Here is a 10,269-nt window from a genome sequence, read left to right on the forward strand (position 1 = left end):
CCAAACATCACCAGTAACATTAACTGAACCAACATCACCAGTAACATTAACTGAACCAAACATCACCAGTAACATTAACATGTTGAAGCATCACTAGAAACATAACTCGTGAAACATCAATTGTAACAATAATCAGATCAAGCGTCACCAGTAATATGGACTGCAGATTGGAGTGCAATACCTCTAGCAACATCAACTAAAGGTGAAACATCTGCAGGAACATCAGCTGTGTGAAGCATTTTAATTTACCAGATCAAACTTACAGGCCATAAAAATATTGTTGTATTCTAATGAAATTGTGTACTCTGCTTTCTGTGAGTGGCGTTTAGAAGTTGGGAAATACAACATCTGGGAAATACAACATCTGGGAAATACAACATCTGGGAAATACAACATCTGTTACTTCATGCTTGACAGGAGTACAAGTGTCTTTATCAAAACGAGGAACTCACGAAAAACAGGAGTTATTATTCATAAAGTTTGTCCATGCTGTTCAAAGTGTATTAAGACGATAACGAGATAACAGTACTAATCACACACGATGTGCATAAATATTACAGTAGGTATTTATTACTGAAACATGAACAGAGCAACCAGCGTCAAGAGAAACGATCGGGGTATATAACATGTCAACGGACACATTGACGGGGATCGTAGCTAGTTCATTCATAGGGCAATGCAGGCATTTCATCGACAAAGTTGTTGGGTTGGTTTCAAACAAACCAAAATACAGTTCTGCAGCCGCATTGACAGGACGTTATGTTGATGAACTGGGTATATCGGAATCCTTTATGGAATCGCCCCGTTATAAGATTGCTTTGTGGGTCCTACGTCATGACATTACGCCATTACAAATGATGTCACAAAATAAGTAGTGTGACTGGCCATGAATCACATTTTCTATGGTAGATAGTGCAACAATTTTTCACTTGCGTTGCTGTAATATAACACTGCCGACTTTGGTTATTAATCTGTGAAAGAGAAAGGTCAGCACTTCAGCTTGGCCGATAGTGCCTCTGGGTTCACGGTCCGAATGAGGAAGGCAGCCAGGTTGTATGGGCATCTCTTCATTGTCCAGTCTCCCATGCAGGCCCACACGAAGTCGTCCAGGGAGCTGCAACATGGACGGCACCATTCATTACGACAATCACAAACATTTCACGATGACCTAACGACTACCATGCATACTCATACAATCTATGTAGTTTTATTACTAACTCATCTAATCTTAAAACAGCAACACAGCCGTAAAATGCAATAAGTTAAGGTGAACTGCATGTGTCACTTTGATTTTAGCATTTCCACGTTTGTCGCATCAACCACTGCAAGTCCATTTGATGACATATTTGGCAGTACTCGGTTCCAAATGAAATCTCTATGAAACATTACAGATACTGAAGTAACTAGCTTCAAATATATCATTCTGTTTTGTGTCTTTTGTGTTTAAAACCAGGTACTTAGGCGGAAGAATGAGATCTCACGTTTACGTGTGTGATACGTCCATTGCGCGAAATCCTACTAGGGTCAAGGTAACCTCAACGTGAAAGTTTTAATAGTGAAGTTTATAGTTAGATTTGAAACGATTTAAATAGATATATAACATCCTGCTTGTTCACTTGCATCCAGTATACTAACTGGATTTCTGTGAAGCGTTCTCATGCTACTATATATGAATAGGAATTAAATTATGTCCTTACTTGCAGAACGCGTACGGGTCGGTGAAGTTGCCTTCGTGAACGCTGGCAGCGATGTTGTCGACGTCATGTTTGGCCTTACAGTGACGTATCCGGGCAGCAACGTTGTTATCAAACCAACAGGACGCCCCGGAAATCAAATCTGAAAGAAATCAGTGTGAGTAGAAGCCGTTTGATCAAATTAGTCAACACGTTACTGCTATTGTATGTACAATGTAAACTAAAAGACCGGTGTAGGTCCGGGGTAGAAAATTGGCCTTCAGTAACCCATGCTTGTCGTAAGAGGCGACCAAAGAGGATCGGGTCGTCAGACTCGCTAACATGTCAAAATCAATGCTCATGTTGTTGATCTTTGGTTTGTCTGGTCGAGACTCGATTATTTACTGACCTGTGCCACATAGCTAGAATATTGCTGAGTGCGGCCTAAAACTAAACTCACTCACTCAATATATACTAAAATAGAAGCGTACAAATATTAGTATTTGCATCATTTTAACTCCACTCTCAGATTTATTGCATTACATCGCATATTAATTTAGTTACATTGCGATTACATTACATTACATCAAATGAGCAAGTTAAAGAATACGGGTCTTATTTCAAATGCTTTCTTGTTCGAACCAATCCCTTCATTGCAAGTTCAGCACCAGTTGTCAACTCAGTTTCTTTATTGTCAATGAAAACGGTTAGAGTGCCTGACTGTTACTTTGTCAATATGAACATCCAATTTTCACACGGTAGTTCCTTGCTAATCATTGAACATGTTGTTAATGAGGTTCATTTGTGATCTCCATTGCAGAGATTACCAGAGACGTTCCTTATCATCTGTACAGTCCCAATTATGTTGTTGTCATGTCTGATAACACTAATTAGCAAGTCAATCGGTCAGCTGATGCATACTCTTGCAATTAATATGCATTAAAGTGTTGCTGTATGTGTTCTCAACAGTCTGAGGTGGCCTAAACGCATACACAGCCAACATACACAAAAGCATAAACATGATATAAAGTGTAAACACACCAAACAGATGCAACTCACACAATGCACCACCCTCAACATAAATAATATGCACACACATGCACTCTCTCTCTCTCTCTCTCTCTCACACACACACACACACACACACACACACATACCTCACATACAATCTCCTCACACCAAACACATACCACGCACAAACAATGCACAAACACCAAACACACAAAATGGACACAAAACAAACATACACAGGCTACAAAACGCACACACACTAATCACACGCAATTTACAAAATGCACATACACCATGAACAAACATACACGCAACACAGACACAAAATGTATCTACAGAGCCAACAACAACATACACACACCCAAACACACATATCACAAAACCAAACACCACACATCACTTAAACACATACACACAACACACAACATTCAAACACACCCACAATACATATAATAATCCAAACACACAGGCACACGCTGTCCCTTATTAACAACTATCTATTCACATAGCGTGCGTGCACAACAGACACGCGTGCGCGCGCGCAAGTCACATGAAACATACAAAATGAACACACACACAACACACACACATACAACAAATAAAACGTACACACGTCAAACAGAAAACATAACACACCACAGACACACATACACACTTCCCCATACCTAGATTAACACACACCTCTTCACACACCTTTCCTTCCTTCTCCACACACATAGGACAGCATCCCAGCTCTGTCCTCCACTTCGCCAGTTTTCCCGAGCCCCTTGCAGTCAGCTAGGTTGTTGTACACACAGCTCACACTTCTGTGGACCTTCCTGTTTGATAAAAGATCAGTCTGTGATTATTATCAACTCTAAAACAAAGTGCCAGAAAGTGAAGGCAAGGACCTAACCATATGTTTTTATCACACAGCTCACACTTCTGTGGACCTTCATGTTGAATGAAAACATAATAGCCAAAGAGCAGTTCATGAACTTTATCAACTCAAAACAAAATACTAGCAAGTGAAGGCAAGGACCTAACTATATGTATATATGTTTATCACCATACACTTTACCTGCAGAATTTCTTCACAACAGACTGTGGGTCACCGAACGCTTCAGGGTTCTTGGATTCAATCATTGGAATCTGCAGATTCGATATGGCTTTCGCGCACCTGCGGAATCTCTTGTGATGGCATTGGTTGCCATGGGAACCAAATGCTTGACCTGTAGAATGTATGGAAGGGTCATTAGAATCTGGAGCAATCTTATGATCATAATGAAACTTTATGACCAGTTACGTGTTACTCTAGGAACTAGGAGAAACATTTGGCAAAAATACTTATTAGATCCTGAAGAAACTGACAAAAAGATCATTGTTTCTTTACACCCAAAATGCAAAATAAGCATGGTTTGCCGTACATGCTATGTGTTTTGTAAAATAAATTGTGAAACTGCATTTGCTTTGGGTTTTTTTATGTTCAGCATCTTCCACATAAACAAAACATTACGTGCTTACAGAATGTCCTGTCTCCTAAGAAATCTCCAGAACAAACAGTAAATCTATTGTCGATGTCGTGTCGCTGACCATCACCATTTTTGCCAGGATATTGTACTACATATTCTAAAGTGGTTGTACATCAAAGCAGTTCAAGTTCATGTAGAGGTCATTGTGATTCCAACTATACTGTGAGCCTTTGTTTATGAATCAATGTTACATAGAGGTGATACAAATTGTCCGCGAATTTGTGAGCTTATTCTGCCCCGCCGGTGCAAGTTCACTGTCCACCTGAATAACACGCGGTAACCTAGCTATACTGGGCAGAGTAAAAACAAATGAAAATGAAGAGATGTATGTGTTTATGTTTATATCTTCTATTTAAAACTTGACAAAGAGCCAGAGTTGCGTTTCTTCTGCTGTTCAGTATAATCGTGCTTGAAATAAAAGGGTTGTTTCTTGCATTTGCTGGGACATTCTTGAGACACTTGTGCCCACTGATTGGCACACATTCAAGGTAGGTGATTGAGTGCATTATTCGGGTCACCAGTCTGAGGTAGGTGACAGCCATGATCCATTACTATGAAGCTGTAATGACCCACTATCGTACAATTAAACTCATTACGTAGTTATTCATTAACTATTCATGAATTCCAGTGGTACTAACGGCATTAGCACCACACTAACCTATCCACTGTTTGAGGCATCATGGGCGGGTCATTAAGAACAAACATGGCAGCAACATCATGTTGGAACGTTTAAGGTAAGGCTGTTTTCAGACAGCAACTGCAGTGCAAGGAAGTTGACCACGTTGTGTGTGACGTCACAGATTCAGAAACAGCTGGGCCAATGAAGCTGAAACTTGAGATGTCTGTCATCTGTAGTAGATGAAGAAAGTTCGAATCTCTTATAAACAATACGAGATTATGTGTAGAGTCTAGATTTCCACAACTTGGTGAAAATGAAGATAGTCGCTGGGCTCCTTTTTATTACACTTTATGATTATAATTTTGGAATATTTTCTGTAAAATATGTCATTTCAGAAACTATATGTCAGGGAAAACGGTGAATTACAGTTTAGATATCTAGATACCTTTTCGGCTACACTGCTTATTTTAAGTCTGAACATATCTTATTATATTTTTCCCGTCAAACTGAAGGATAATTATATTTAAACTGCGGCAACGTAAACCGTCAAACAATCACGTTATCGCGCATTGAACAATTTTAAATTGCTTTTTTTTTAACAGAACCAGTAAATACGCTAATATGTTTCTGGATGTCTAATGGATGTCAATCTTCTAGTTACGGTATGTTAGGTGGCCGTCACAAAGCAGGGTACTGCTGTGGAGTGTCAGACAACCACTACGGCAGGTCACGCTTTAACCTTTCTCGTGGTGCCATCACCGACTTACGTTATCTTTTCGCATGTGTTACATCGCTAATTACCTTTAACGCCCAATGACATGTTAGGACGGATGATCGAGACTGGATGTTCTCTGCGAGCGACAGTGATACCGCGACAAAACAGCTTTGTCCTTTCTAGAATTTCATAATACGTTTGGAAAGTGCAGTGTGGGTGAGACAACGACTACTGTCACCGTGTAGTGTAATTATTGTTGCGATGCATTGCGGATTAGAGTGGAATGCTCAAATCGTGAACTCTAAAGGGAGGTTTTCTTCGTGAAGTTTGACCGTCCGTTTCACTATCAAAAGTATTATCAATACTGTTCTAATTTTACTATAAAAGGCGACAGTACTTGTCGTAAGAGGCGACTAACGGGATCGGTTGGTCAGGCTCGTTGACTTGACTCATGTCATCGGTTCCCAGTTGCGCAGATCGATACTCATGTTCCTGGTCACTGGATTGTCTAGTCCAGACTCGATCGGAGTCAAACAAATACTGGCATAAGTATGATATCACTGGGTCTGTCCTGTCACCTTACAAGTATGAATATCCCTGAAAATCGTTATTAGTGCGTCTCGTTCTTGTCTTTGTCTGACGAACTGGGTCTTCTGAAAGTTCAGCACTGAACACCGCATCACTGCATCAAGTTAGTCATTAAAACAAAACACATATATAGTGTTTTGGTATTAGTGTATACTTTCTTTTGCACGTCAGTTTAGTATGGTCCTAATGTGAACGTTTACCGCAATTTCTGCCATGAACCTTTTATGGAAACTAAATAAGAATCAACTGAGAATAGTTACGTATTCGACATGAGTATCATAGATGTGACTCGAAGCATTTAGGCGACTGTTTCCATTTTCCTGGCAATTGTTTCATAACGTCTGCAATTCTAGTGTCACGTCCGAGTATCAACTGTTTGCTATAATTTGCCCGCAACATCTGTCCATCACATAAGAATCGATACCTTTAAAGCTAACTTTACGATCACTATTACTGACTACATGAATATAGAATCATGGCGTAGATTTTCGAAGCTCTCTTAGCGCTAAGACAGTCGTAAGTGTCATACATTAACAGTAACTTACGACGATCTTAGCGCTAAGAGAGCTTCTAGACCCAGCTATAAAAAAGGCGACAGGAACCAGCGATTATATTGCGACTGGAACATACTTGCAGGTGGCCTGATAAAACACATGCTGCTTTCCTGCATCTAATGATAGAATACTAAACACGTTATATAAAACACAGTTAAAGCGTCGTGATCAATCTTCCGCTTTTCCTGTGTTGACGGTTGACCATTTATGAGTAAATGACGAAATGACTGGAACCATACCCACCGTCACCATAACCCATGTACATTCGTCTATGTGAGCTATAATTATTTTATTCTATTTATTATTGTCAATAGAAACAATAAATCATTTGAAACGAAAGATACTTGTTAACGAACTCACAATGTGAGTGATTGATCATAATGTCTGTTAACAGGAGAAACTGTCCTTAATCAAACATACTCAGTTTAATTAAAATTAATTTGTGTGGAAAGTGTTGTAGACGCCCTTGATTTACTATTGTTTACTGAAAGAGAAATACCAGTTGCTTAATGTGAATTATTCATAATTAGACAAACAATTATACAGTAATCTGTCAACATCTGAATGTTCCCACGACTTCAACACAATTATGTAAACAATGAAAACGATAAAGTTTGATTTACAAGACTTACCCAAACACACCAACACCCCAACGGATAGAATGAAGCACGTCTTCATTATGGACGCCATATGATAAAAAGTGTTAGTCTGGAAATCGGACAGAAATGTAGATATTGCGATGGCTGTGCAATGTTAATGACAGCGGGACCTACTTGAGGTAAATGTCAGCCAAACCATTACTTTACAAATGAATAGCTTCCGTTGAGTCAATAGTCAAGCTAGAGTTGATCGTGGATGGTGACAAGCGTTCGGCTGGTCCAAAATGTTAAAGTTATTCCGCCGGGAAGTAACCGATTTAAACGATGCTTAGTTTACAAAACACTGAGTTCATTTACATACTGTGTGACGGTGTTTCACACTTCCAGTTTTGATCCAATGATTGGCTGAATAATGTACGATATTTACCCTGTATGTAATTTCTCCGGTTCATAAATATATGGATGGCAAATACGTTCAGCTTATAAAGTGATATTGTGGGAATATTTCTAAAAGTGGCGTATAATCATACATAATTGCATACTCACTCACTCACTCACTCACTCACTCACTCGATGGCTATTGGTATCTCTCACTGTAGTAGAGACATTTATTTGCTCACTAAAAGTCCCTGGTGGTGTTTACTGCTTTAAGTGTTGTTGACGTGTTTGTGACTGGAAGTAGTGTTTGGATCTGGACGAGCATCAACACATCACATCAACTTCAAGCAATGCCCCCTGCTATCATATATAAACCCATTATGACAGTCATAAACACACGCATACCACACCGACATGGAGCTATTCTTTCCTGTGTCGAAGCGACCTCTTTTTGGAAGTGACTCATTAAAAAGTCAGACGAACCTTTGGCCGAGGTCAACAAATCAGCCTCGTCATCGGAGTGCGATTATACGCAAACCACCTGACCTTATTATATGATACTGGCATGCATATTAAGCTATTATTGCTTATAACAGTACCTGTTGTCTGTTCAGTCTTGGAACAGTGGGTAGCCTACAAGTGAAAGCATTTGCAAATCACGCCAATTACCTGGATTCGATTCCCTTCGTGGGAACTTTGTGTGAAACGTATTTCTAGTGTCCCTTGCCATGATGCTTTTGGAATATTCCAAAATGCTTGGTAATATCACTTGCGTTGTGTGACAATTCAGTGATACATGCTTTTGAATTTATATTTTCTATCTTACGCACTATGGAAACGTTTTCGTCCGATTTTCGAGATTCACTGCACCTAAGGTGATGCTGGTAACATCACAACATGGCGCCAGGTAAGATAGGTTGACGGTTATTTCCCTCCAACTAGCAATATTCCACACGTATACAATTCGAGGGGGCCGTTACACTTGGTGAACATGTTGTATTTTATATTTTGTATAATAAAAGTGGCAACACGAACGCAATATTCTTCGTCGTTACCATCAGCCCTCACGCTCCGTCACCGACCTCAAGACTTTGCAATTCCGTTACCGACAACCTCACGCGATTTTGAAAATGCTTATTCTTCAACACACAGATATTTATAAGCAAATTCGGTGCATTCTGTGTACAAATATTTTCACCATCAAGGTTTACCAGTGTGCTAAGTCATTTTGATTGTATACACGTGGAGGACTGCTAATTGGAGGGAAGTAATCTCCACGTGGTCTTACCATGTTGGGATGGGTTAAAGTCAAAACGGCCAAAGGACAAAAGGGCTAAAATTGAAAAAGTCACAAGGGCCATAGATTTAAGTCAAAAGGTCCATAGATTTAAGTCACAAGGGCCATAGATTTAAGTCAAAAGGTCCATAGATTTAAGTCACAAGGGCCATAGATTTAAGTCAAAAGGGCCATAGATTTAAGTCAAAAGGGCCATAGATTTAAGTCAAAAGGGCCATAGATTTAAGTCACAAGGGCCAAAGATTTAAGTCAAAAGGTCCATAGATTTAAGTCACAAGGGCCATAGATTTAAGTCAAAAGGTCCATAGATTTAAGTCACAAGGGCCATAGATTTAAGTCAAAAGGTCCATAGATTTAAGTCACAAGGGCCATAGATTTAAGTCAAAAGGTCCATAGATTTAAGTCACAAGGGCCATAGATTTAAGTCAAAAGGTCCATAGATTTAAGTCAAAAGGGCCATAGATTTAAGTCAAAAGGTCCATAGATTTAAGTCACAAGGGCCATAGATTTAAGTCACAAGGGCCATAGATTTAAGTCACAAGGGCCATAGATTTAAGTCAAAAGGTCCATAGATTTAAGTCAAAAGGGCCATAGATTTAAGTCAAAAGGTCCATAGATTTAAGTCAAAAGGGCCATAGATTTAAGTCAAAAGGTCCATAGGTAACAAAGGACTTTGTGTCACACAAACTAAATATACTTTATATGTTTGATTATATTAATATTTATTTCTACTGTTTATATTTGTATTAATGTGTAAATAGTAACAAAAGCAAAAATATATTGTGATCATCATGCACTCAACAGTTGAAATGGACCTGAAATTGAAGCATAAAATATTTGATATGATGATATATTATGATATGGTCACTGAATTTGAAATGTTCGTCTTATTTAGTATTCTGAGTCATGGGACCAAGCACTGAGTGAGTGAGTGAGTTTAGTTTTACGCCGCACTCAGCAATATTCCAGCTATATGGCGGCGGTCTGTAAATAATCGAGTCTGGACCAGACAATCCAGTGATCAACAACATGAGCATCGATCTGCGCAATTGGGAACCGATGACATGCGTCAACCAAGTCAGCGAGCCTGACCACCCGATCCCGTTAGTCGCCTCTTACGACAAGCTGAGTCGCCTTTTATGGCAAGCATGGGTTGCTGAAGGCCTATTCTACCCCGGGACCTTCACGGGTCACCAAGCACTGAAATTACTGACTCGTGTAATTTACACCCATGACACTGTTTACACGTCATAACAAAATAAAACGTTAATCTTGTTTAGATTACTGACTAGAGTCTGACATCTATAATTCTGTTACGTCTTGT

General features: G+C 39.4%; 1 protein-coding gene across 1 annotated transcript; it reads right to left on the reverse strand.

Annotated features, from left to right (window-relative positions):
- Positions 1-226: 226 nt before the first annotated feature.
- Positions 227-7,446, reverse strand: LOC137265512 (uncharacterized). The gene is made up of 5 exons (XM_067800926.1): positions 7,304-7,446; positions 3,745-3,895; positions 3,378-3,502; positions 1,698-1,836; positions 227-1,114 (listed from the first exon to the last, which is right to left on the reverse strand). The coding sequence occupies exons 1-5, from the start codon at positions 7,359-7,361 to the stop codon at positions 988-990; spliced, it is 600 nt and encodes a 199-aa protein (XP_067657027.1). The 5' UTR covers positions 7,362-7,446; the 3' UTR covers positions 227-987.
- Between the last annotated feature and the right edge of the window lie 2,823 nt (positions 7,447-10,269).

Source organism: Haliotis asinina, chromosome 15 (assembly GCF_037392515.1).
Source record: "Haliotis asinina isolate JCU_RB_2024 chromosome 15, JCU_Hal_asi_v2, whole genome shotgun sequence".
NCBI lineage: Eukaryota > Metazoa > Mollusca > Gastropoda > Lepetellida > Haliotidae > Haliotis > Haliotis asinina.

Excerpts from the sequence above, each read along its gene's own strand:
- LOC137265512 (XM_067800926.1), bottom strand. The coding sequence starts at position 7,361 with ATGGCGTCCATAATGAAGACGTGCTTCATTCTATCCGTTGGGGTGTTG. Across the intron at positions 3,503-3,744 it reads GTTGTGAAGAAATTCTGCAG|GAAGGTCCACAGAAGTGTGA; the intron begins GTAAAGTGTATG and ends TTTATCAAACAG. Across the intron at positions 1,115-1,697 it reads GACCCGTACGCGTTCTGCAA|CTCCCTGGACGACTTCGTGT; the intron begins GTAAGGACATAA and ends TCCATGTTGCAG.